Source organism: Juglans microcarpa x Juglans regia, chromosome 1D (genome assembly GCF_004785595.1).
Source record: "Juglans microcarpa x Juglans regia isolate MS1-56 chromosome 1D, Jm3101_v1.0, whole genome shotgun sequence".
NCBI classification, from domain to species: Eukaryota; Viridiplantae; Streptophyta; class Magnoliopsida; order Fagales; family Juglandaceae; genus Juglans; species Juglans microcarpa x Juglans regia.
In genome coordinates this window covers 48427851-48455751 of record NC_054594.1, presented here as the reverse complement: position 1 = coordinate 48455751, position 27901 = coordinate 48427851, and the positions used below count along the sequence as shown (strand labels likewise).

At 34.6% G+C, this 27901-nt stretch overlaps 3 protein-coding genes and 1 pseudogene across 3 annotated transcripts; 1 reads left to right on the top strand and 3 right to left on the bottom strand.

Moving 5' to 3' along the window:
• Positions 1-10: 10 nt before the first annotated feature.
• Positions 11-4252, bottom strand: LOC121248472 (annotated as a pseudogene).
• A 3089-nt stretch (positions 4253-7341) lies between these two features.
• Positions 7342-9916, bottom strand: LOC121250201 (60S ribosomal protein L35a-1). The gene is made up of 5 exons (XM_041149259.1): positions 9771-9916; positions 9605-9640; positions 8759-8987; positions 8626-8668; positions 7342-7526 (listed from the first exon to the last, which is right to left on the bottom strand). Exons 1-4 carry the CDS (start codon positions 9800-9802, stop codon positions 8627-8629), a joined length of 339 nt encoding a protein of 112 aa, XP_041005193.1. The 5' UTR covers positions 9803-9916; the 3' UTR covers positions 7342-7526; position 8626.
• A 1691-nt stretch (positions 9917-11607) lies between these two features.
• Positions 11608-13657, top strand: LOC121248462. The gene is made up of 2 exons (XM_041146937.1): positions 11608-11620; positions 13317-13657. The coding sequence occupies exons 1-2, from the start codon at positions 11608-11610 to the stop codon at positions 13655-13657; spliced, it is 354 nt and encodes a 117-aa protein (XP_041002871.1).
• An 11083-nt stretch (positions 13658-24740) lies between these two features.
• LOC121250142 (60S ribosomal protein L35a-1) lies at positions 24741-26892 on the bottom strand. Its single transcript, XM_041149134.1, has 5 exons — positions 26751-26892; positions 26583-26618; positions 25940-26168; positions 25809-25851; positions 24741-24911 (listed from the first exon to the last, which is right to left on the bottom strand). Exons 1-4 carry the CDS (start codon positions 26780-26782, stop codon positions 25810-25812), a joined length of 339 nt encoding a protein of 112 aa, XP_041005068.1. The 5' UTR covers positions 26783-26892; the 3' UTR covers positions 24741-24911; position 25809.
• Positions 26893-27901: the final 1009 nt, after the last annotated feature.

The window sequence follows — 27901 nt, the reverse complement described above, 5'->3', positions numbered from 1 at the left end:
TAGCATGCTATTATTGATCAGACACGACCCTTCCTGCCTCGGCCCCAATAGTTGAAGATTGATCAGAAATGGAAAATCCTGTTTCGGCCCAGTTGTTGTAGATTGATCAGAAGGGGTAAATCTAGCAATAGAGAATGGAGGTGCGGATGGCTGAGGTAGGTATATCGATCTGCTAGCAAGCATGAGAACTACCAATGACATGGTAGGTCTATCATTAGGGTCTTCCTGAACGCACAACAACGCGATATGAATCAATCTCAGAGCTTCACTTAAAGGGCAGTTGTCGACCAATGTTTGATCTATCAACTCCACTCCCTTGCCTTCATTCCAAAGTCGCCATGCCTGTTTTGTATTGCTTTTCATTATCTCAACATATAACTTTATATTTGAGCTCGAGAAACAAATAAGGAAGAGATCAGGCCTACCTGTGGCAGAAGACTTTGTGCACGCTCTGGATTGGATGATACACCACTGTTCTTTTTCCCACTTATGATTTCTAGCATTAGAACTCCGAAGCTATAAACATCAGACTTTATTGAGAATTGTCCCTCCATTGCGTACTCAGGCGCCATGTACCCACTATTGCATAAAGTTTTATAGCACAGGATGGATTCAATCAGTAAAAAGCAAAAAAAGACGAAACCATCACTGTTCTAGATGTAATATACTATCGTTAAGGGCAAAAGTGAAATAACTATGACTACTATTCACATAATTCACTACCATTCACATAATTTTCATGTCATCTCACCTCCTAAACGAGCGGGTCTGTTTGACAACACAACTATTCTCAAGTATTCTCAAATATTTCCTTCCCAAACATTGCTTAAACATTTTTAAATTTAAAATTTTTAACTTTTTTATCTAATCATTACAACTTTTCTAAACTCTCAAATAAAATACAAAAAATAATACTACTTTTTTAAATTTCAAAATAAAAATTATATTAAAGAAATTATATTCAAACAATATTTTAACTTTATAATATATTTTTTATTTTTTTTCTCATTTTCCAAAATCCAATAAAACATCTCAACTCAAATTATTTCACTACTATTAACATAATTCTCATGTCATCTCATTTCCCAAACAAGCCCTAAGGATCCGTTTGATAACATATTAAGTATTCTCAGATATTTTCTTTCTAAATATCACTTAAACACAAAACATTTCCATGTAAAAAAAAAAAAACATTTTTAAATTTTAAATTTTTAACTTTTTCATCTAATCATTATCATTTTTCCAAACTCATAAACAAAACACAAAAAACAATATTAATTTTTTAAATTTGAAAACAAAAATAATATTAAAAATTTATATTCAAATAATTTTTTTAATTTTATAATATTTGTGTTCAACTTTTTTTCTCATTTTCTAAAATTCAAAAATATATCTTCATTCAAATCATTTTACTATTATTCACATATATATCAGATATTCTTTGAGTATCCAAACCGACCTAAAATTTAGTTTGATCGGGTCCGCAAACAATTTTTCAATATTAAGCAGCATCAGTGGACTGTCGAAATGAAGTATCGTGAATGGGATTTGACTTACTATGTACCCACGATTCTGTTAGTGCTGGCTTCGATTTGATTACTACCAAAATTTCTAGCAGTACCAAAATCCGATATCTTTGGGTTCATCTCATCATCTAATAGTACATTACTTGCTTTCAAATCTCTATGGATGATTTTGAGACGGGAGTCCTCGTGTAAATATAGAACACCCCTTGCGATCCCATTGACAATATTTGCGCGTTTAGCCTAGTCTAGGTCTCTACGTTTTGTTGGATCTGCATTGTAATAATAAGGCAAATTTCACTCGGATAAGATATTTTTGCCTTAGCATTAGAGAAATAATTGGCAAATGATGAACAGGTGCTAAACGTTAGCGTGTGAGCTTGTGTGTGTGTGTGTGTGTGTGTGAGAGAGAGAGAGAGAGAGAGAGAGAGAGAGCAAACCAAACAGGAAGGCATCTAGACTAGTGTTGGCCATGTACTCGTAGACAAGAAGCTTTTCAGCTCCTTCCAGGCAGCATCCTAAGAGCCTCACCAGATTTTTGTGTTGAAGTTTCACAATGAACATCATTTCGTTCTTGAACTCTTCAATACCTTGTTTGGATTCGATTGAAAGCCTTTTTACTGCTACTTCCTTTCCATCTATTAGCTTGCCCTGGTAACATTTTTCAGCCGAAGAAAACAATTTATCGCAGAGTAATGGTAGATGGTATGTGTGCAAGTTCTATATCTTACGACATTAAGAGTCTGTTTAAAAATACAACTGTTCTCAGATATTTTCAAAATATTTATAGATATTCTGATATATTCTTAATATTTAAACGAGCCCTAAGGTTCACTTGCAAACGTTTCTTCTACTAAAATCAAGTGATCCTAACAATTATTTAGATACCAGTGATCTCCGACAATTTCTAAAATTTCTCTATGTCATGTAATCATTTATTTTCAAATGTAAATGTTGAAATAAATTTCTGAAAATGGATATGTAAAAAAACTAGATGTTTTTCAACCTTATAAACAGGGCCGAAACCACCTTCTCCAAGCTTATTTGAGTCAGAAAAATTGTTTGTAGCAGTCAGTATGGTATTTAGATTGAAGTAATGCATTTCCCCACTCTTGTCATGATCCCCGACATGCACACTTATGTCCATTGATGGTGAACCTTCAAATTCTTGGAGTGGAATTTCTTGTTCTGAGTAGCAAAATAGATTAAACGTTAGAGGCAGTCTAGAACTACAATTGTGTTTTACTTAATAGAGTAAATACACTAAATCTACCTCGTCTCTTCCTCCTGGCATGGAATGAATAAAACCATAAACCACAGAGAGCTACTACTACTGCAATTGAGGATATAGTAATGATTACAATCATTGTTGTTTTTTTTCCTGCAGTCTCGGGATACAACAGAACTTGTAAGTTTTCACAAAGTATCTTGAATGCAAATCTATGCGCACCCGCTGATGCAAAAATCATTGCTATCATTTGAATAGAGAATAGTTTCTGTACCACTTAATTCACCCGAGGAGTGGAAATAATAATGTAAACCCATGGGAGAACTGCCAACTACATTCATGTTTGCAATCTTTATTGAATGCTTCATTAGCCTCTTTGTCCCAATTACTCTCTGTTCTGAAGACTGCCATTACCTAGTCATCTTTATATCATCAGTTTAGATCTCTCCCTCCCCTCCAATCCCCTCTTTTAACGTATTTTCTTAGATTTACCGAATCTGTCATTTGAAAATTTAAAAATATGATTGTCTAATATTCGTACTTTTACAATTGAAAGGTCTTAAAGATAATTGTTTCTTCTTTAAATTAGTTAGGGAATGTCTGCCAATAGGCCCAAACGCACGTTATAAAAAGTCAAAATACGCAGGGGAAAGGTTGAGCTGGTATCTGAATCCTAGGAAAATGTTCAAATTTAGGGCGCCTTACCGGGGGGCGGTGGAGGCACGTGCGGTGGAGGCACGGGTTGAGGCGACGGTACTACAGGTGGTTGCAGAAGGAAAGGGTAGTACTCGTACCTTATATTGCAACTCGGGGAGTAAAGTCGCCACCCTACTTTCGATATGCAACACCGTGTAGCTGCGTTTACCAAAGCGTCTAAACAATTGGCGCAAGACGAACGATTGAGATCTCTAGTACACTGCACCATCCCATATCTCTCAGTCCCATTATCCGACTTGTTGGAGTTTGCCCCAAACAACAAATCTTTTGTTTCTGCTTCGGCTATTAGTTTGCGCATTAGCAATAATGCTACAGAATTAGGGTCATCAGGGGAGTCCGTTGTATTCTCGATATTCCACGCGTAAATCGCTGGGATCGTCTCTACCTTTCCAAAAAAGTCACTGTTGGAGTACCTTAACATGCATTCATCGAACCATATTATGGCACTTTTATTAGATCCACACCGACGGGCGATTCTTTGAGTGGCATAGTTGACACAGACTCGGCACGTATCAAGAGGAATATCACCTCGGCAGAGGGCGAGGCCGTAGAAACCACCGGAGGTATCCTTGTAGAAGCCATTGTTTTGGTTTTGGGAAAATCCGTCGGATAAATTAGCTAACAGGCCGATGATCAGATTCTCTTGGTTAGGAGTGTCGGTTCCACTAGACTGTTCGAAACAATAGTGCGCAACATCGGTCGGCTCGCAATTAACTAGGCTGATTAGCGCGCATACTATAAATGATAGGAAAACGAAGGCTCTGGAGTTGTGAAAGAAAATCATTTTTTTTTTTTTTTTTGGTTGCTGCTAAATTCAATCAAATATGTTATTGTAGCTGATTTCATCAGCCACTCTGCCAAACCCCGCACCCCACACCTTACATGTGAATCTGGTTCATCTCCTCCTTTGAAGAGAAAGAGAACTTGATGAGAGAGGGATCGAATCCGATAAGATAGAGAGCTTGATAAGAGAGAGAGAGAGAGCTTGGGAAGAGAGGTCAAAGAGAGAGAGCTGAGAGAGAGGTCCTGATCGGTGGTCTAACATTTACAAAAAAAAAAAAAATGCTATTAGGTGCAGGGGTGTGAGATGAATAATAATTAATGAATAGTAAAATCCTTGCTATAAGGTAAATACTACAGATACAAATGAATCTCATAAAAAGATTCCACCCGTTGCTAAGTGGCTGGGGTGGTCGGGATCTGAGCCAACAGCTTGCGTGGTGGGCGGTTATTGTCCTTTGACTATCTGTGGTCGTCGGGAACCACTTTGGGAGGGAGAAAGAGAGAGGAAAAGAGGCGTACATTATTTGCGTGGCCGTCGCTAGCTAGGCGGGGTGGTCGAGATATGAGATGACGGCTTGCGTGGTCGACGATTGCTATTCTTTGGCCATCTATGGTGGTTGGAAACCACCTCGAGAGGGAGAAAGAGAGATGCACGGGGAGAGGGGAGAAAGTGAGAAAGAGAAGGAAAAAAAAAAAAAAAAAAAGATGTGACATAATAACAATGTGCCACATCAGTATGTATGATCACTTTGTATCTCTAACAGTCCTCTTTATCTATACTTTTTATATTTTGTTTTCCAAAAAATTAACTCGTGGAATCCTTCTTTCATTGACTCATTAATGCAATGTTTACTTAACTTTGGCTCATTGACTCAGAAAACGACCCATAACTTTCGCTCGGCCTTATCTTCAAATACAATACGTGGCTTATATTCTGATACAAATTGCTAAACGTGTTTTGTTGGCTGGATCATGAATGTAAATAACTGGGTTGCCTGTTTAATTTTTAACATTTACACGTTTGACAATTTTTTCACTGAATATATCTAACTCAATAGTGAAAATATATACCACATCGTAATGCATAACTTCCCGGAAGGCACTAACAATGTCAGTCTATATATTGGACTTATTAATTTATTTTTTTAAGAAAAAATAATAGACATACAATTCCTTTTAAAACTTTTTATACAACTATATATTTTAACCATGAGTTTACTTGAATTTTTCTTAAAACCGGATGTGGAGCTTTTGGGCATTTTACACCCCCAATAGGAGGGTAACACCTCATTAATCCATGATTTTTACCGTGGGATGCCTCACACATTACATGCTTCTTTCTTCTTCAGGATGCATTTGAATATTGAGATTATTTGAATTTTTTATAAATAGTAGTAAGTTGAGATGATAGAGTGAGTTTTGTGGAGTCCATCTAAGATGAGTTTAAATGTGTTTGGATGTTAAGATGAGTTTAAATGTATTTATGAAAAGTTGAAAAAAGTTGTAAGTCCCATGTGTAAAGAAATATTGAATTGAAAAAGATTGTGAATCCAATGTGTAAAAAAGCTTTGAGTTGAGATGAATTTAGTAATTTGAGAATTGTGTATTTGAATATTAGACTTAACTTAAAATTAGACTGAACTGAATTGAACTCAGATGAGTTTAACAACCAAACAGGACCCAATTGTTCCTCCCTCTCTCTCTCTTCGAACGCACTCTTTCAAGCTCTCAAGCCCTTGATCTCTCTCCCTTCAAGTTCACTCTCTCAAGCTCTCAATTCGTTCACCCCTTACTGTCCTCACCATTCCTCTCCTTTCTCTCACCATCGATTTCTTTCGCAACTACTTTCCTCTCTCTCTCTCTCTCCTCTCTCAGGTTGCAAGTTAGCTAGAAGGAGCATGCTTTATACAACAGAGAACCCATCACACAACCCTTCCAAAACATCATTAATTTGTTTTGATTTCCATTGTGTCTGGCAACTAATTTCCAATCTACTTTCCTTTGGTTTATACCCGTCAAAACAGAACTCATGGATGCAGTTGGCTACCACAAACATCAGCTCTCAATACGAGGAAGGACTACTTAAAATCAATCTACAATAGGATAAGCTACAAGATTTCATGGAGTTGCTTCTGTAACTCTTGTGGGGACGTTGCAGGAAATCCCTTCTTGCTAATGTGCGTGTTTAGAGTTCTGCCTTTTATTTATTTATTATGTCTTTCCGATTCCGGAATAATAAGAACATTCAAAATGGATTTGCTGCATTCTGAGGGACAAGATGAGAAATTTATGAATAATAATAAAATTGTCTGTAAATAATAATAAAATAAATAAATTATGACGTTTCATTGAATTTTAAAAATGAGAAAAAAATTAAATAAAAATTTCATAATATTTAAATTATTATAATATAACTTTTAATATTATATATATTTTGAGATTTAAAAACAATGAATTATTTTTTATACTTTATTTTAAAATATAAAAAATTTGTAATGATTAGTTGAAAAAATTAAATATTTAAAATTATTTGAATGAAATTTGATATGAGATGAAACTTCTTCCAAACAACTACCAAGTTTAAGGCTTTTAAGATATTGGAGTGATCTCAATTTTAATATTACTTTACGCTACTATTCAACAACGATTTTGTCATATGAGATCATCTCACTACCTAAACATAACCTAAATAACACAACAACGATTTTGATTATTATTTTTTATTTGATTGGTAACAACGATTTTGATTAATGATGAAAGAAAGAGAATTTCTAGGAAGGCCAGAACGTCATGGTAGAGAAAGAGAAAGAGAGAGATGACAGAGAGTTTACGGACAAGGGCACGAACCAAGTTTCTGTGAGAGAGAATCAACTGAGCGAAATTATGGCGTGTTTCACTCCCACCGTAAATTCATTATGCCGGACACCCATTTCTATGAAATATTGACTGTCGAATTACAGGCCAGTTTGGATAATTTGGATAGTAAAATGAGATAAGTTGAGATGATTTGTAAATAGTAATAAGATTATTAGTTGAAATTAAATGAGATGAAGTGAGATAATTACCACTGTATCCAAACGGGCCTAAATTAAGAAACAAATAAGTGGCAATTACTCCTTTACGAAACTAGAAAATTCAAACAATATTCCATCCACCAACCTTAATAAACAAAAACGATTTGGCTCCAAAACATGACATAAACTTGGCTGATAAAAAGAAGTAACTGCCATCACTCTCAGTCACCTGTTCAATCTGGCATCTACACAACCTCAGAGCTGCAATGAAAAAAAATGATGCATGAATGACCAGAGGAAGCCAGTCCAACTATAAAACTATTTAATTGCCACGTATGCATGCACACAGTAGTTCCATGAGATGATGACAAGAACATAAGAGTAAGCACACGCTTATGATATCCCTCATTATTTCGAAAATTTGTCACAAAAAGAGTTAACAAATTCTGGGATAGAAAGACAGATTCTGGGATAGAGTTCCACTCCTTGTGGTTGCACCTAATTTTGGTTTATGTATGGTTTAGTCTAAGGTGCCGTTTAGATAATAAATTGAGATGAGATGAAAGTTGAATAAAATTTTATTAAAATATTAAAAAATAATATTATTATTGTCTTAGGAATTAAAAATGTTGAATTGCTTATTATATTTTGTGTGAAAATTTGAAAAAATTGTAATAATGAGATTAGACGAGACACTTTCACTATCCAAAAGGGCCTAGTCAAACAGATCAGTTAACGGCAACAAACAACACGATCTCTCATTATCTCAAATGGTTGCTACAAATAGTAGATACACGGTGAAACACTGCTAGAAAAGACAAAATCAATGTTCTACACACGTTTATTCTTCCCCCCTCAAACTGATAAATGGATGCAAAACACTCTAACACCCATTCTAAGAGAGTGGAAACTCGAAACACATTATAACTGCATAAACCTTCGAAGCAAAATTAAGATGGAGAAAAAGAAATGTAGAATGATATGATCATTGATAAGGGATCTTAAGAAAGAACAGGGTATATAAACATTCTCCAAATATAGAGAGATAAAAAAGGCTAAACGCCATTAGTACAGCTGGTAGGATAATTATTGATATGATAATAATTCATACAATAATCATTGAAAATGCTTGTAAATCATTTATGATTTATGTATGGCATTAATATGACCAAGGAGCCCATGCTTTTGCCTTTTTTTTTTTCAAGTAAGTAATTGAGGATTTTCTTGGTGAGGAATTTAGGTGTAGCCCACGTACAATGTCATAGCTGCCTACATATTATAATATTGAACACAACTGAAAAATAAACATAAGGGCAAAAATAATCGAGGAAATTAAAAGAAGAAAAGGACCGGTAAGTACCTCATATATTGCTGGGGTACATGAAAACCCTAACTCTAGCCCCCTGCAGAAGAACCAAAGACAAATCAAACGAGAAATCTCCTTATAGAAAGCCAATTTATAACCATAGAAAAAATCTCTTCTTTTACAATACCATGGATTTCGGTGGAAGATTCGACTTGAACTTAGCACGAACAATACCGCTGTTACCATGAGGTCTTGTCACCTTACCCCAAATGCAGCGGTAGTGAGTTCCATTCTTCTTCACCTTGGCCTTGTAGATATAAGCCATGCGCTTACCAGCGTACCATGCAACCTCCTCCTTGGTGTTCACCCCCTCAACCTGGATGAGGGAAGTGTTCGGGTATTGGTTTGACTTGGACCTGGACCCATCATTCCCATCAAACATTTAGGTCTCATTTGGTTACACAACATATTGAAATGAGATAAAAGTTGTAAATTAAATAAAATATTATTAGAATAGAATTTTTCAATATTATTTTTATTTTGAGATTTGAAAAATTGAATTGTTTATTATATTTTGTATGAAAATTTGAAAAAGTTATAATAATTATAGAAGATGAGATGAGATAGTTTGATCGTGTAACCAAAGCAGGCCTTAAAAGACCAGCCGAGAAAATGCTTGTGAAAATAGCAAAACTACAGAAACAATCTTAAATCCACCGCTTTCACTCTGTGACTCTGGAATAAAGCAATTACGATTTCAGTAGATCTGAGTTTGTATGCCCAACTCAGCATACAAACTTATGATAAAATAAAGCAATTACCATCTACCTAACCCATCTATACAACAAAATCCTCGCCTTTTCGGACTTGGGAAAAGAGGAAACAGAAACCCCAACTAAAATCACAGTAATAGTGATTTTCTTCAGGTTTTCTGAGTGGCCCAACAGAATCAAGAAGAGCCATGAAAACCATTCCCGAGAAAGAAAAAAAAAAAGCGAACAGCATACCACAGACGAAAATGAAGGCCATTTACCTCTTGTAGCCGAGGATTGTTCCTCTGACATAAAGCCTGATAATAAATACAGGGTGAAGATGGAAAATTAGAGAAAATCTATAGGCATGAAGTGAAAATAGGCGTTTGGAAGTTGGATCTGGGAATTTAAAAGATCAAATGACTGCGGGAAAAAAAGAAGGCAGACCTGACTCGCTCTCCTTGGCGTCCCTTCACCATTTCCCTTCGCTTTGGAGGCGCTCGCTTCAGAAAGCAGAATCCGAGAGGCCAAGTAATTACAAGAACCTAAAACCCTAATTGGTGGAAGAAAGCGATTCGGGTATTTATAAAAGAGATGGGCTGAGCTTATAGAAAGCTGTCCTATAAAGTATTTACAAGAACCTAAAACCCTGTCCTAGAAAGCTTTTGAGTCATAAGAGCCCGAGTCAGGGCCCAGTATTGGGCACGGCTCATGGGTCGAGTACATACATGTATTTGGTTATCCAGCCCAATTTGCTAAATATAAAATAAAAACATGTTTCAGTATCTCTGCATTTGCAAAATAAATTTATTTAATGAAATTCCTGAAATCACTTAATAATCTCAACATTTGTTTTAAAATTATGGATATTTGTTAACGCAGCAAAAAAAGTAATGTTTTTGTTTAAAGAAAATATATTTGTAACTGTGAATTGTGTAATCGCCGCGTAATTATTTTGAAAAATAATTATTTGTAATTATTTACAAATTTCACGATTGTATGTAGAATTAGAAGATTGATCAGAATTGGCAAATCCTGCCTCGGAACCAGTTGTTGTAGATTGATAAAAAATGTAAATCTAGCAATAGAGAATGGATGTGCGGATGGCTGATGTACGTATATCGATCTGCTTGCAAGCATGATAACTCTTCTTGACGCACAACAATGCGATATGATCTATCAACTCTACTCCCTTGCCTTCATTCCAAAGTCGCCATGCCTGTTTTGTATTGCTTTTCATTATCTCGTGTATAAACTTTATATTTGAGCTCGAGATACAGACAAGGAAGAGAGGCCTACCACTGTTCTTTTTCCCACTTATGATTTCTAGCATTAGAACTCCGAAGCTATAAACATCAGACTTTATTGAGAATTGTCCCTCCATTGCGTACTCGGGCGCCATGTACCCACTACTCGATAAAGTTTCATAGCACAGGATGGATTCAATCGGTAAAAAGCCAAAAATGACGAAACCATCACTGTTCTTAGTTCTAGATGTAATATACAATCACCAACTGCTAAGGGCAAAAGTGAAATAACCATTGCGCATGTCCTTTGCAACTTCTATTTATTGCAGTTTTCAAATCACCATTGGAAATGTAATTTTTAATGCGTTTAAAGCAGGAATTGAAAAATAAATAGCAATAGGCCATATCAAAGGAATCAAGATGGGCAGAGATGGCCTCTTCTCACACATCTTCTCTTTGCCGATGACCCTATTCTTTTTGCAGAACCACTCCTCCCTCTTCCATTAGGGAAATTAGATTAGTAATGGATTTCAAGCTTGCCTCAAATAAGCTTAAATACCTTGGTCTTCATCTCAATTTGGATAGATCAAACAAACATTTTTTTGAAAATATTAAAGATAAAATCCAGCAAAAACTGTCATGTTGGAAATGTTAGAATATTTTAAATATGGGCTTCATTTGATTGCACATTTTATAAAACGGGTTAGACATATATATAGCTCACAATGATATTTTGTTTTAACCCACTAAGTTGAGTGATCATTTGGGGTTTGTTACACCTTAGTAATATAGGATTATATCCTATTTATATTGTGGTATAATTACGTATGTAGGCCTGGAAAAATCAAGGGTCTTGATTATGGAATTTTTATAGACCCATATTAATTTGAGTCTTTAATGGGTGGACTCCATTAGTTTTCCTATATAAGAGGCTAGGTCCCTCCTCCTCTCCATATGTCCATTGGCTTGCCCCATTGATAGCTGATAATTTGTGAGGAGCAAGGAGGAGAAGATCTACCTATATGCATTCTGCAAACATGGCTTCCGCAGGTATATTTTCACCATTTTCGTTTTCAGCATTGCTATCTCAGATTTTGATTTCTAGCATGTATTTTCGTGTATTTTTACATTTGGTATCAGAGCCTCCATGCTAGAATTAGAATCTCTCGTTAAGAATGCAGATTTTATTGTTCTGTTTTCGGTTTTATTTTCTTTATGCAAATCGATCGCTCAAAATGAAATGTGTAGGTTTTATTTGCTGTAAATCTTCAATCTGGTTGGGTTTTTATTTTCTCTTCATTGCTTCCGCAACTTTACTGTTATGGTTTCACCATTTATATTTTTGTTTTAATTTTCGAAACCAATTTTGGGCAAGAAAATCGTATTTCATAATCGATTGATCAAACTCATATCAAGATCGGTTTTTGGAATGCTATTTACTTGTTTTAGATGTGTTTAATCGATGCTTAGTTTTGATTTTGAGTTTTTACAAAACTAGGGTTAATACCCATTTCAAAATTTGATTAATCTTCCTTAAATATAGATACCCATTGTTTTAAAACATCATATATGTGTTTTTCGGGCACTATATATTGTTTCCCCTAAATTAATTTTAGTTTTTTGATCAAAGAATTGCAAGAAATTGAGAAAATCCGTTTAAAAACCCGTAGACCCGATTTTCAGACCCGCGACCCGCTTGCTGACCCGGCTGGAGGTTGAAGATGAATTCACCTCCAGCCAGATCGTTACCCACGAGCAGCAGTAGGCGCGTGCGGCGCGTGTAGCACAGTAAACAATGTTTTTTCTGGTTTTCTTTTTCCAGTATTTATGTACTCGCCCTAGTATATCTATATATATTTTTTGAAAATTTTTTGTAACATCATAAGACACTGTTTTATATTTTTGAATATTATTTACACATTTTTCTGTGGGCTACAGTGTACTGAATATTATAATATTTTTTGTGGTGAATAGTCAGTATCTTATATGATCTGTGCATATGTGTACTCTCTCTCTCAACATGTTTTAGATGCATGTTAATTTTGTGACTTGTTATAAGTATTTTGTGTATATATGCTTTCAAAATTCATATTTAATTTTAGATATATCTATTGTCTTATACGTTTGATCTATTCACACTGTTTTAGTATCACAATCACATTTGAATTCTAACTTTGATTGTATCAAGTTGATGATTATTATTATCATTTTGTGATTGTAATTCATGGGCATTCAGATTATCCTTATTTTTCCTTTAAATAAAATTTTTGAAATATTCGTGGGTGGTAGCCGCCAAAGTGGCACACTCATTGATATTTAAAAAAAAAAAAAAAAAAAAGGGATATCTTTGTTTTTCCTAATTTATTGCACATAATATCTTGCCCAAAGGTGTTATTGTGTGTGACATTTTAGAAAATGATGTAAATTAGTTAATGAGATTACATTAGTCTAGAAATTTCCTTCTGCCTAAAGGTGATGGTATTTTGAAACTGATGTGATTTTATTAATTAGTTTTGTGATATGTTTTAAGAGTACCTTATAGCATGTTGTTTAGTCAGCCCAAAGGTGACTTTACAATGATGCACCAAGGCTCTTACCGTAATGAAGCTCATATGGTTCCGAGCTTAATTATGGATTGTCTAATTAATAGCTCATATTAATTAGAAAGATTTGATATCATCTATTGACTGCATGCTATCTATTTGGATGATAATTAAATGAAATGTACTATTTCATGTTTCCACAGTTTTGAGTGCCTCCTCTATTTCAAGTCAATTATCTGCTATTGAAACTTTGACTGGGAATAATTATGTGAGATGGAAACGAGACGTAGAAATTGCTCTTGGTCTTTTGGGATTGGATTTTGCCCTGGAATACGAACTTTCAAAACCTACTGATAAGAGCACTGCTGAATATGTGGCTGAATATCAAAAGTGGGATAGAGCAAACAGATTTTGTTTAAAGATCATCAAACGTTCTATATCAGATTCCATTATGGGAGCTATTCCTGACAATGATAGTGCTAAGAAATTTTTGGGTGCCGACAAAGGTTTGTTGAATCCGATAAAGCTGAAACTGGAGACCTGATGGATAGACTGATGAGTATGAAATATGATGGTTCTAGTGGAGTTAGGGAGTACATTATGAAAATGATACATATATCCTCTAAGCTAGAAGCCCTCAAAATTCCCATTGCTGAGCCTTTTCTTGTTTATCATGTTCTTAATAGTCTTCCTAGCCAGTTTAATCAGCTAAAGGTAGCTTACAATGCTCAGCGAGATAAATGAGATTTAAATGATTTGATAGTAGTATGTGCCCAAGAGGAGTGTAGGATGCGTCGTGAGACTGTTGAAACTGTGCAATTAGCTTTTCAGCCACAACATAACAAGGGGTCCTTTCATAATCATAAGTCCAAGTTCCACAAGGGAAATAAGTCACATCGAAATCAGCACAGTAAAAGGTTTGAAGGTCAGACTTCTGGTGGTCCTAAAGAAACTATGAAGAAAAATGATCAATGTAAGTTTTGTAAGAGGAAGGGTCATTGGCAAAAGGATTGTTTTAAATTTAAAACTTGGTTGGAGAAGAAGAAGAAGAACTCGGCAGGTACCTCCTTGGCCTTAGTTTGTTTTGAGTCTTCTTTAGTAGATGTGCCTTTAAATTCTTGGTGGATAGACTCAGGTGCAAGTATTCATATTGCGAATTCCTTGCAGGGGTTCGTAAGCAAACGGAAGCCAAGTGAGAATGAAGTGAGCTTATGTGTTGGGAATGGAGTTCAAGTGAAGGTCGAGTTTATAGGAGTAGTAAAGTTATCTTTGGAGTCTGGTTTTTCTCTTGTTTTGGAGAACACATTTTTTGTACCGTCAATGAGACGGAATTTGATTTCTATATCAAAACTTGATGAATCTGGTTTTTCTTTGAAGTTTGGCAATGGAAAAGTTGAATTGTTCTATGATTCTCGTTTGGTTGGAAATGGTCTTTTGTGTGATGGTTTATATAGAATGTCTTTGGCTTCTTTTGGTGAAGTTTCTTGTGTTACCAATGTAGCGAAGAAAAGGTCTTTAATCCGTGAATCATCTTATGTTGTGGCATAAGAGATTAGGACATATTTCAAAGGAAAGAATGGAGAGATTGGTAAAAGTTGAGATACTTCCCTCTCTTGATTTTTCAGATTTTAACACATGTGTGGACTGTATAAGAGGAAAGTTGACTAAATCCACAAGAAAGGGTTCTACTAGGAGTGACGGTATTTTGGACTTAATACATACCGACATTAGTGGACCTTTATCTTCTACCATATGTGGGAATAAGTACTTCATAACTTTTATTGATGATTTCTCACGCTATGGATATGTTTACCTGATTAATGATAAATCTCTAGCTCTTGAGAAATTTAAGATATTCAAAATGGAAGTAGAAAATCAATGTGGGAAAAGTATTAAAGTTGTAAGATCTGACCGAGGCGGCGAGTATTATGGGAAATATGATGAGTCTGGTCAAAATATGGGCGATTTTGCAAAATTTTTACAAGGGTGTGGAATAGTGCCTCAATACACCATGCCAGGAACACCTGAGCAGAATGGTGTCTCTGAAAAACGAAATCGAACTCTAAAGGACATGGTTAGGAGTATGATGAGCAGAACAAATTTGCCAGAATATCTATGGGGTGAAGCTTTGAAAACTGCTATGTATATTTTAAACAGGGTTCCTAGTAAAGCTGTTTCAAAAACTCCTTTTGAATTGTGGACAGGCCGTAAGCCAAGTTTGGCTCATTTCAGAGTTTGGGGGTGTCCAGCTGAGATTAGGATTTATAATCCGCTTGAAAAGAAACTAGACCCAAAATCTACTCCTGGTTATTTTATTGGGTACCCAGATATATCAAAAGGATATAAGTTCTATTGTCCTAATCGTGGTACCAGAATTGTTGAGTCCATTACTGCAAAATTTTTGGAAAATGATGTTGGTGTCAGTGGGAGTTCTGTATTGAAGGAGTTATTTGCTGATCCTAATCCAGTTGTTGTTCCAGTTCCCGTTATACAGGAAAGAGCTGTTTCTCTGCCAATTGAGATTGTTAGTGAAGAACCTGAACAACAAGAAGAAATTCCAACAATAGTAGAGTTATTTTCTGAGCCACAAGTCAGAAGATCTCAAAGAGAAAGAAGGTCTGCATTGCCTAATGATTACATTGTCTATTTGTTAGAAAGTGATTTTAATATTGGACATGTAGTTGATCCTGTTACTTTTGAGCAAGCCTTGACATGTCTTGAGTCAGATAAGTGGTTTAGTGCTATGGAAGATGAAATGAATTCTATGGAAAAGAATAGAGTTTGGAAACTTGTTGAACTTCCTCCAGATGCTAAAGCCATTGACAACAAATGGATTTTTAAAAGTAAATTAGACTCCAAAGGGAATGTTGAACGAAAGAAGGCAAGATTAGTTGCAAAAGGGTTCACTCAGCGGGAAGGCATTGACTATAATGAAACATTTTCACCAGTTTCGTCTAAAGATTCTTTTAGAATTATCCTGGCACTTGTGGCACACTATGATTTGGAGCTTCATCAGATGGATGTAAAGACAGCATTTTTGAATGGAGATCTTTATGAAGATGTTTATATGAGACAACCTGAAGGTTTTGTTGAGAAGGGAAAAGAGAACTTGGTTTGTAAGTTAAATAAATCCTTATATGGCCTGAAGCAAGCATCTCGACAGTGGTATTTAAAGTTTGATGAGGTTGTAACTTCACTTGGTTTTGTTGAAAATGCAGTGGACCAGTGTATATATCGCAAGACCAGTGGGAGAAACTTTATTTTTCTTATTCTGTACGTAGATGACATTTTGCTTGCCAGCAGTGACTTGGGATTACTTCATGAAACAAAGAAAATGTTATCTGCTAATTTTGAGATGAAAGATCTGGGAGAAGCTTCTTTTGTGCTTGGCATTGAAATATGTCGTGATAGAGCTCGTGGTTTGTTGGGACTTTCTCAGAAAGCTTATATACGACGTGTACTGCAAAGATTTGAAATGCATAATTGTGCACCTGGTGATGTACCCATCATAAAAGGAGATAAGTTTAACAAAACTCAATGTCCCAGAAATGAACTTGAAAGGGAATCTGTAAAGAACATACCATATGCTAGTGCTGTGGGGAGTTTGATGTATGCTCAAGTTTGCACTAGACCAGATATTGCCTATGCAGTTAGTGTTCTTAGTAGGTTTCAGTCGAATCCAGGGCAAGAGCATTGGAAAGCAGCTAAGAAAGTTATGAGATACTTGAAGAAAACTGAAGGTTACATGCTCACATTCCAGCGTTCAAATCACCTTGAGGTGGTAAGCTACTCAGATTCTGATTTTGCTGGATGTCAAGATGATTTGAAATCGACCTCAGGTTATGTTTTTATGCTTGCTGGGGGTGCTATTTCTTGGAAGAGTGTTAAGCAAACTCTGGTGGCATCTTCTACTATGCAAGCGGAATTTGTGGCGTGTTATGGAGCTACTATCCAAGCTGTTTGGTTGAGGAACTTTATTTCTGAACTGAAAGTTGTTGATTCCATCTCGAGGCCAATTACTATTTATTGTGATAATAGTGCAGCGGTATTCTTTTCAAAGAATAATAAAAGTTCTAGTGGATCCAAGCACATTGACATCAAGTATTTGGTGGTCAGAGATAGAGTTAAAGAAGGGCAGACAAAGATAGAGTAAATTAATACAGAGGCAATGATTGCAGATCCTTTGACTAAGGGACTCGCTCCTAAAGTTTTTAAAACACATGTTACTAATATGGGTATTGTGGAAACTTTTGATGTTTTTGGTTAGTGGGAGTTACTTATGTAAAAGGAACTACGTTTTGGCTTGATCCCTTTACAGGGTACATAGGCAACCCATTTGTTTTAGGGTGCAGCCCTTTTCCAATAAAAATAAATCTCCCCTATTCATATACTAATTTTTGAGCATGCATTTGGCTTATGTCTTTTATTATAATATCATTATGATCTCGAGATATATGGGCAAAAGACATAAGATGAGTCTCTTTTAGAGACATATGGCTTCATTTTGAAGCATTATGAGGACTGATATGAATTAGCACAGTTTTTGATCACATTGGTGCTAAGTTCATACTACATACTACCACATTGGTCGGAGGATGGGGATCCATGTCGATAAGGATATTAGCATTTGTAGCTGTGGAGTAGTCTTACATCGTTTAAGTGGTGTAACGATTTCCATGTTCGATGTTGATATTCTTGTTGGACCGGATCATGTTTTCTAAGGTGCTATCATTTGAGCTATGTATTTGTGTGGCCACCTATGTAGTCTAACCCGAGAGTCATTTTTCAAACAAGTTTTATTTTATAGCAATCAATATTTGCCCAAGTGGGAGAATGTTAGAATATTTTAAATATGGGCTTCATTTGATTGCACATTTTATAAAACGGGTTAGACATATATATAGCTCACAATGATATTTTGTTTTAACCCACTAAGTTGAGTGATCATTTGGGGTTTGTTACACCTTAGTAATATAGGATTATATCCTATTTATATTGTGGTATAATTACGTATGTAGGCCTGGAAAAATCAAGGGTCTTGATTATGGAATTTTTATAGACCCATATTAATTTGAGTCTTTAATGGGTGGACTCCATTAGTTTTCCTATATAAGAGGCTAGGTCCCTCCTCCTCTCCATATGTCCATTGGCTTGCCCCATTGATAGCTGATAATTTGTGAGGAGCAAGGAGGAGAAGATCTACCTATATGCATTCTGCAAACATGGCTTCCGCAGGTATATTTTCACCATTTTCGTTTTCAGCATTGCTATCTCAGATTTTGATTTCTAGCATGTATTTTCGTGTATTTTTACAGGAAAGCCAAATTTCTTTCCCAAGCTAGCAGAACTACTTTGATAATATCTGTAACTTGCTCCATTTCGGCTCACATGATGTCAAGTATTCTTACTCCAAAAAAATTGCAGCCAACATTGACAGATCTTTTATGAGATTTTGGTGGGGTTTTAATTCTAATAAGACTCACAAGTTTACTCCCATGTCTTAGAATTTTATTTGTAAACCAAAATCTGTGGGGGGGGGGAGGGGGTGTGGGAGGGGCTGCTTTGTTTAAGACTCATTTCCACTTCTAACAAAGCACTATTGAGCAAACTAGGTTGGTCTCTCATTCAAAATAATTTAAATAACTCAAGTCTTTGGGAAAAAGTTCTTTCTCACAAATACTTGAAGTCCTCTTCCTGGTTGGAAGTTCACATAAAGCAAAGCGACTCTAAAGTTTGGAAAGGGTTGGCAAAACAAAAGGAGTTCATTGCCACCAATGCTTGTTGTCAAATAAACAATGGTGTAACCACTAGTGTTTGGAAGGATTGCTGGATACCTTCTATGTCCCCTCCCTTTCCAATTCCTTCTTCATAGACACTTTCAAGGATCCTGATTTAAAAGTATCTGAGCTTATCTTAGAAGAGCCAAGGAGATGGAATAATCTCCTGCTTCTTACTCTTCTTTCAGATTATACTGTCTAAGAGATCAACAAAATCCCTCTAGCCCAATACAACTTTCAGAATATGAAGGGATAGCTTAAAATGGCTCCATCACTCTACTAGCAGATTTTTTGTTAAATCGGCCTATGCAACCATTGTTCAAAATCCTGATGATGGTCACATCCCTCATATTTGGAAAAAGCTTTGCTCTCTTCAAATTCAAGATCACCTTAAATTTTTTACATGGAAGGTTTTGAACAATGTCCTTCCTACTAGGTCCTTACTGAATCATTGCATCTCCCTCAACAATGACTGGATTCTCTGTCCCATTTGCCATGCTAATGAAGAATCAACTTCTCATTTGTTCTTAAGGTGTCCGTATTCAAGAATTTTGTGGAGACAGTCACATGGCCTTTAAATATTGAATTCATAATTGGCCAGGACATAAATGATTGGATTCTGGCCATTCTTGATCCTACTGCCATTATAAACATTCAATCGCAAGAAGCTCATAATTTTCAATCATTTGCGATTCTAGCAATGGACTGCTTGTGGTTTTATAGGAATCAAGTTATTCATGGCTCAAATTCTATTCCTATAGAATATTTTGTAGTGTAAGTCTCAAAACTTTATCAAGAACATAAGAAGGCTTGGACCTTTAAACTCACTCATAGCAACCCCCACTGGGAACACCCTGAAATAGGAAAGATTTCTATATCCATTGATGTAGTAGTAAAACAAGCGTACAACCTCTGCAATAGGAAGAGATCATTTAGGAAATATAGTGGGTTGCGTAACTGAGTTTACCACTAGCTGTAATCCAAACTATGGAGAAGCGCTAGTAGCATTCATAGGTGTCAAAATGGCAATAAGGAATCTATGGAAAAATATCATTTTGGAAGGTGACTCACAGGTGGTAATTTCAGCCCTTCTCCATTCTTATCAAAACTTTGATTGGCTCATTGAAGGATGGATAAGAGACACCAGATTATTGCTTAATAGTCTTGAGAGTTGGAAGGCTGTTAAAATACATCGGGCTCAGAACCGATGTGCGCATATAATGGCGCAATGTGCTTCTTCAAATTCTATTTTTGGAGATATACCCCTCATCAAGCAATTTTCACAGTAGGAAAGACCTACATCAACTTCTGTAATAGTCTAAGTTTAATTTTTTGGTTTTGTTTGAATGGTTGTAATAGTCTAGATATATTTCTGTAACTGAACTCTATTTATAGTTTTTGAACGAAGATCTCATAGTTTGGAAGAAAAAGAAAAAGAAAAATAGCAATAGGAATGAACTGCCTCTTCCCCGAAATCATGCACGCAATATCACTAAAATTTAGTTTGATCGCATCCGTAAACAATTTTCCAATATCAAGCAACATCAGTGGACTTTGGAAATGAAGTATCATGAATGGGGTATGACTTTGGCTCATTTGGATAGTAAAAGTGTTTCATTTTTTCTCATTTCATCATTACAAAGTTTTTAATTTTCATACAAAATATAATAAACAATTCAATTTTTTCAAATCTCAAAACAATAATAATATTTTATTTAACTTTCATCTCAACTCACCTGCCAAATGGCACCTTACTATGTACCTACGATTCTTTTAGTGTTGGCTTCAATTTGATTGCTACCAAAATTGGAGATACACAAATTTATATAATTCAGCATAAGACTTACGTTCATAGATCGTTTGGAGGATAAATTTACTATAAAATGAATATTTTACAGTCTCTTATAGTCTCTGATTTCTCTCTATATAATAGAGGTCAAAGACTTCTTTTTCTAGAGAAGACCCTATTTCTTAAGCCCTCATCGTGAGGTTGAAGATGATTTTTCTGTTCTCGTAATAGTCGCTCTGAAGTCTCCGAGTCCTCTTCCCTAAGATCTCATATCTCTTTTATTGTGACTCTATCGGTGCTAGGTGAGGAAATCAGTTTTATGTCACTTATTTATTACATGTCTAACTTGCCTTTCTCCCTCACCTTTCGCTTTTAGTTTTGTTACCTTTTTATCTTTTTCCTCTTACCTTTTTATGATAGTCCTTTGATGGACTAAGCATGATATACATGGTTCTGCTAGTTTTATCCCCTTTAAATACAAGTATTAATTGAGAGAATCCAAATGGCCTTATCGAGAGAATCTCTCGGGCTATACCCTCGATGATCATTTCAAAAAAAAAAAAAAGTAGAATATACTATTAAATTTTTTTTTTTTTATGTGGATTCTAGATTTATCTATTTTTTTACGAAATGAGTACGCAAGACTTGTATGTCCTAGAAATGTAAATATCATTTCTCATAATTAATTAATGCAAGTAAATAATTAGATTTAGTCTGTATAGTTTTTTACATTTAATTATTTGACAATTTTTTCCATGAATATGACTTAACTTGTCTAAAGATATATCTCAAAACTCTCTTCCCAGAGCAAAATCCCAACCAATCTTCCCCCTTAGCGGATGTTTGGAAATATTTTTCATCTCATCTAATCTCATTTGGTCCCATCTCATTTTCTTATCAAACATTTTTCGAACACAAGCATTTTTAAACTAATTATTACAACTTTCTAAAATTTTCAAAAAAAAAAAAAAAAAATCAACATTTTGAAATTTCAAAACAAAAATAATATTAAAAAATAATATTCTAAAAATATTTTAATTTTATAATATTTTTTATTCAACTTCTTCTCTTTTATTTCTCAAAATTCAATAAATACTTAACTCAAACTATCTTACTATTATTCACAAACCATCTTACTACTATAGAATCTTATCTTCACAAAATTCTTATCTTATCTCGTTTCCAAAGTATCCCTTTAAGCCCACCGGTTGCTAAATACCATTTATTATGTTAATATTCAATCAATCCAACTCAAAAGTGAAAATAAATACCACCATCGCTACCTAGAAAGCACTAACAATGTCACTTGATACATGGACTTAGGACTCGTTTAGAGATAGAAGTCATCTCAATTCATTCATCTTATTTTATTTTATCTCACTATCCAATCAAGCTAATTTTAGTAAGTAGCCATGAGTTTACTTAATAGAACAATAGGCATCGCCCATAGGAGATATATGTACGTGTTAACATATATGTATGTATCATCAAAATATATTTTATAAGCAACGGTGATTAGAGCTCAGCAATTTTTCTGATGAAGAGCAATAGACACAAAACATAATATAACACAGCAAGCCGAATTATACAGGATGTTCATATACTGTTTTGGTACGGTTTAGATAGTAAATTAAGATGAGATGAATTGAAATAAAAATTAAAAATTGAATAAAATATTATTTTTTAATATTATTATTATTTTAAAATTTTAAAAAATAACTATTTTCAATATTTGATGTAAAAATTTAAAAAAATTATAATAATATAATGAGATAAAATCACTGCTTTTGGTACCGTTCCGTACCGGCCGATACGGCCGGTACATGCCGTACCGGCCAGTTGGCCGGTATCGAAAATCTACTATTCCGTACCGATTTAAAAACCGGGTGTACCGGCCGGTATTTGATGTTTCGGCCGAAAGTTCTGTTTCGGTCGGTACATATTTCGGCCGGGTCAGTCGAGTGTTAAAGCTGATGGCATTTTCAAAATTATGGCAAATAAGTTGGAATTTCATCTCAAAATTAAAACCTAAGGCCTCAGTTTCTTTTCTCTTCTCTGTCTATACTCTATTTCCGTATTATTTCTTTCAGTTTTCAGCAGCTTCCTTCATCACGCAGCTACAGCCTGCAGCGCCAGCACCCGATGCTTTAAATCCAATCAATCTTGAAAACATTGATTTGATGGAAGAATGGGTGGGTGAAGAATCTGAACTTATTGATGGAGAAGATTTAGATTGGACAAATATTGAGGAGTCATTAGCCTCACTAAATGAGGAAGACAATGATAATGTTGGTATTGATATTGATGACGGTGATGACGTTGATGAAAATATTTTGATTAACATGTCGAATCCTGATCCTTATTGTCTTTTTGATGAGGATGAGTATCTTTGATGACGTGATGACGTTAATGACTTTATCATGATAATGTTGATGTTTATAACTTTATGTTAGATGTAACTTAAAACTTAAGACTTGTATTGAGAAGTATTGAGTTTATGACTTATTCTGTTATTATTTTAGAATATAGTTAATGCTTGTATATATATAATTTATTCAGGTATAAATTATTCCGAAACGGTATACAAAACGGTACCGATACCGATACCGAAACAGTATCGAGACCGAAATATTATCCCGAAATGGTATACGAAACGGTACCGATACAGAAATATTTCATTCCAGTGCCTTGACAGGTACGACTTCCGGTACAGTATTTAAAACTTTGGATAAAATTCTTTCACCATTCCAATGAAGATTTATCTTTCATCTTTTACGAGTCTTTAATCCACGTGCTGTGGCAGTTTAATAGGCTTGATAACCAAACAAATTACTTAGCGCCAATATCCATCGTAGTTTCTCTCGCCTAATGAAACCATTTTATAATTTTAAAAAAGAATTTTTTTCTACAAAAAAAAAATATATATATATATTAAAAGTGCGGTGTAAAAATGAGAAATAAATTTATTTTAGAAAAAAAACTAAAAAAAAATAAAAACGCATTAAAATTTTTCATATCACAATTAACATAAAATGAAAAGAGCAATCAAACAAGCATAGAGCAAGTTAAAAAAATTAAAAAAAAAACTTTTCAGAAGAAGGAAAGGTAGCAAATTTATAAATACCTAGAACTAATATTGCTCAATATACATTTATATGAAATATAAATAGTTTGAATGCTTAAATTTGAGTTTGGATAGTGAAATGATCTCAAATATTTTGTGAATAATAATAAAAAAATATTAAACAATAGAGTTCCACTACCCAAACTAGCCAAATCAAGAAACAAAAGATCCGCTGGTCTCCTGATGGGCTTCCGGGTGAAGCCATTGCAGTTCTCAAAGCCACTATTTTCTACAGTGGGCTGGGCTTGCAGCTTATTTTCGAAGGAGATACATTGCCAGTGGTGCCATTAATGGTTATGAGGAGAGATAGAATTCAATATGGATGATTATAATGGCTTGGTTTCACAATCCTTTAAAACAATCTCATCTCATCTTATTTCATCACATCATTAAAATACCATTCAAATACAAAATTTTCAATTTCAAATTTTTAACTTTTTCATCTAATTATTACCTAAGCATTACAACTTTTTCAAATTTCCAAACAATACACAAAAAATAATTTAACTTTTTCAAATCCCAAAACAAGAATAATATTAAAAAATTTTATGCTACCCTCTTTTAATTTTATAATTTTTTATTCAATATTTTCTCCCTTTTTTCAAAATCCTATAAAAATCTTAACTCAAATCATTTCATTATTATTCACAAATTATTACACTACTGTTTACATATTTCTTATCTCATCTAATCTTATCTGTTCATCCAATCGAATCCTAAGAAATGTCAAGAAACTGCTAGAAATAGTGAACCAGTCAGTGGTCTGTAAGGCATGTTCCTAGAAATGTCAATAATGCTGCACATGTATTAGCAAAGAGTGCACTAGGACTCAGGAGAGTATGCAGTTAGAGGATTATCCTCCTTTGTATTCATTTTTTGCTCTAAAGAGAATGAAAAAGACAGTCTTTTTCTCAAAAAATAAATCAAGAAACAAACAGTGGCAATTACTTCTTTCCGAAACTAGAAAATTCAATCAATATTCCATCCGCTAATCTTAATAAACAAAAACGATTTGGATCCAAAACATGACATAAATTTAGCTGATAAAAAGAAGTAACTGCATAACTCTCAGTCACCTGCTCAATCTGGCATCTACACAACCTCAGAGCTGCAAGGAAAAAAAATGAAGCATGAATTAACAGAGGAAGGTAGTCCAACCACAAAACCATTTAATTGCCACATTCACACAGTAGTTCCATGAGATGATGACAAGAACATAAGAGCAAGCACACGCTTGTGATATCCCTTGTTATTTCAAAAATTTGTCACAGAAAGAGTTAACAAATTCTGGGATAGAAAGACACAGACGGAGTCATCCTTGTGGTTACACCTAATTTTGGTTTATGTATGGTTAGTTTAAGTCAAGCAGATCAGTTAATGGCGGCAACAAACAACAGGATCTCTCATTATCTCAAATGGTTGTTACAAATAGTAGAGACACGGTGAATTACCGTGCTAGAAAAGAAAAAATCAATGTCATACACATGGTTATTCTTTCCCCCTCAAACTGATAAATGGATGCAAAACACTCTAATACCCATTCTAAGAGAGGGGAAACCCAAAACACATTATAACTACATAACCCTTCGAAGGCAAAATTATGATGGAGAAAAAGAAATGTGGAATGATATGATCATTGCTGAAGGATCTTAAGACACAACAGGGTATATAAACATTCTCCAAATATAGAGAGATAAAAAAGGCTAAACCCCATCAGTACAGCTGGTAGGATAATTATTGATATGATAATAATTCATACAATAATCATTGAAAATGCTTGTAAATCATTTATGATTTATGTCTGGCATTAATATGAACACGGAGCCCATGCTTTGGATTTTTTTTTTTCAATAAGTAATTGAAGATTTTATTGGTGAGGAATTTAGGTGTAGCACACGTACAATGTCATAGCTACCTACTTATTATAATATTGAACACAACTGGAAATATACATAAGGGCGAAAATAAACGAGGGAATTAAATGAAGAAAAGGATCGGAAAGTACCTCATATATTGCTGGGGTACATGAAAACCCTAACTCTAGCCCCCTGCAGAAGAAAAAAAGACAATAAACGAGAAATCTCCTTATAGAAAGCCAATTTATAACCATAGAAAAAATCTCTTATTTTACAATACCATGGATTTCGGTGGAAGATTCGACTTGAACTTAGCACGAACAATACCGCTGTTACCATGAGGCCTTGTCACCTTACCCCAAATGCAGCGGTAGTGAGTTCCATTCTTCTTCACCTTGGCCTTGTAGATATAAGCCATGCGCTTACCAGCGTACCATGCAACCTCCTCCTTGGTGTTCACCCCCTCAACCTGGATGAGGGAAGTGTTCGGGTATTGGTTTGACTTGGACCTGGACCCATCATTCCCATCAAACATTTAAAGACCAGCTGAGTAAATGCATGTAAAAATAACAAAACTACAGAAACAATCTTAAGTCCACCGCTTTCACTCTTTGTGACTCTGGAATAAAAAAGAAAAAAGAATCAACCCAGTAAATCCTTGTTCTCTTTTCCTATATTTCTCAGAATACAAACTGATGCTAAGATAAAGCAATTACCATCTACCTAACCCATCTATACAAGAAAATCCTCACTTTTACGGATTTGTGCACCGAGGAAACAGAAACTCCAACTAAAATCATAGGAATAGTGATTTTCTCCCGCTTTTCTGAACGGCCCAACAGAATCCAGAAGAGCCATGAAAATCATTCCCGAGAAAGAAATAAAATCGAACAGCATACACAGACGAAAATGAAGTGTAGTACCTCTTGTAGCCGAGAATTGTTCCTCTGACATAAAGCCTGATAATAAATACAGGGTCAAAGATGGAAAATTAGAGAAAATCTATAGGCATGAAATGAAAATAGGCGTTTGGAAGTTGGATCTAGGGATTTAGAAGATCAAATGAGTGCGGGAAAAAAAGGAAGGCAGACCTGACTCGCTCTCCTTGGCGTCCCTTCACCATTTCCCTTCGCTTTGGAGGCGCTCGCTTCAGAAAGCAGAATCCGGAGAGGCCAAGTAATTAGAAGAACCTAGAACCCTAATTGGTGGAAGACAGCGATTCGGGTACTTATAAAAGAGATGGGCTGAGCTTATAGACTGAAAACCCTGTCCGAGAAAGCTTTTGGGTCATGAGCCCGAGTCGAGGGCCCAGTATTGGGCATGGCCCATGGGTTGACTACATACATATATTTGGTTGTCCAGCCCAGTTTGCTAATATAAAATAAAAACATGTTCAGTATCTCTGTATTTGCAAAATAAAAATTTTTAATGAAATTCCTGAAATCCTAATTGTTACTACAATATAAAAAACTTTCGACTTTATAATCTCAACATTTGTTTTAAAATTATGGATATTTTTTTAGGACAATGCTACAGCCACGGCTTCGAAACTCTCTCTTGCTCTAGCATGTGTTTGTAATATGTTTTTTTTAAGTTATTTTTTATATAGATTTTTTTAACACTTTCAAATATTTTAAAAAAATAAAATAAATTCAGAACATTATTAAAAAATATTTCTTTAATCACGAAGTAAAATAAAAACATTTTCTTATTTTATTTCATGATTAATAAAATATTTTTTAATAATATTGTAAATTTTTTTACTTTTTCTAAATATTTAAAATTATTAAAAATATATATATAAAAAAAATTAAAAAACACATGCTAAAGTCCAGCGAGAGCAATAGCTCTAGCATCATTCTATTTTTTAACGCAGCAAAAAGTGATGTTTTGTTTTTGTTTATACAAACGATGGCTAAGCAAAAAGAGATGTTTGCTTAAGTAATGTTAGAAAATAAGTAAACCCGTGAGTGTCTCCAGAACACATTCTTAATTTTGTTTCCGTATCCGAACTAATGATTGCCAAAATTATATGATTTAGGTATTGTTTGAATTTCAAATCAATTATTAATAGAATTTACTATATTTTTAATTTTTATATTCATCTCAGCTTATAAAAATTAATTCATCTCAATAAAATTTATAAAATATTATTATTTATCATTCAACTCAATTTATCTCAAAATCCGTATAATCTTATCGTAATTTTTTTATCACACTTTGTACTCACTGCATGGTTATT

Excerpts from the sequence above, each read along its gene's own strand:
- LOC121250201 (XM_041149259.1), bottom strand. The coding sequence starts at position 9,802 with ATGGTGAAGGGACGCCAAGGAGAGCGAGTCAG. Across the intron at positions 9,641-9,770 it reads CGCCAAGGAGAGCGAGTCAG|GCTTTATGTCAGAGGAACAA; the intron begins GTCTGCCTTCTT and ends ATTTATTATCAG. Across the intron at positions 8,669-8,758 it reads ATCTTCCACCGAAATCCATG|GGGGCTAGAGTTAGGGTTTT; the intron begins GTATTGTAAAAG and ends GTTCTTCTGCAG.
- LOC121250142 (XM_041149134.1), bottom strand. The coding sequence starts at position 26,782 with ATGGTGAAGGGACGCCAAGGAGAGCGAGTCAG. Across the intron at positions 26,169-26,582 it reads ACAATTCTCGGCTACAAGAG|GTCCAAGTCAAACCAATACC; the intron begins GTACTACACTTC and ends TGATGGGTCCAG. Across the intron at positions 25,852-25,939 it reads ATCTTCCACCGAAATCCATG|GGGGCTAGAGTTAGGGTTTT; the intron begins GTATTGTAAAAT and ends TTTCTTCTGCAG.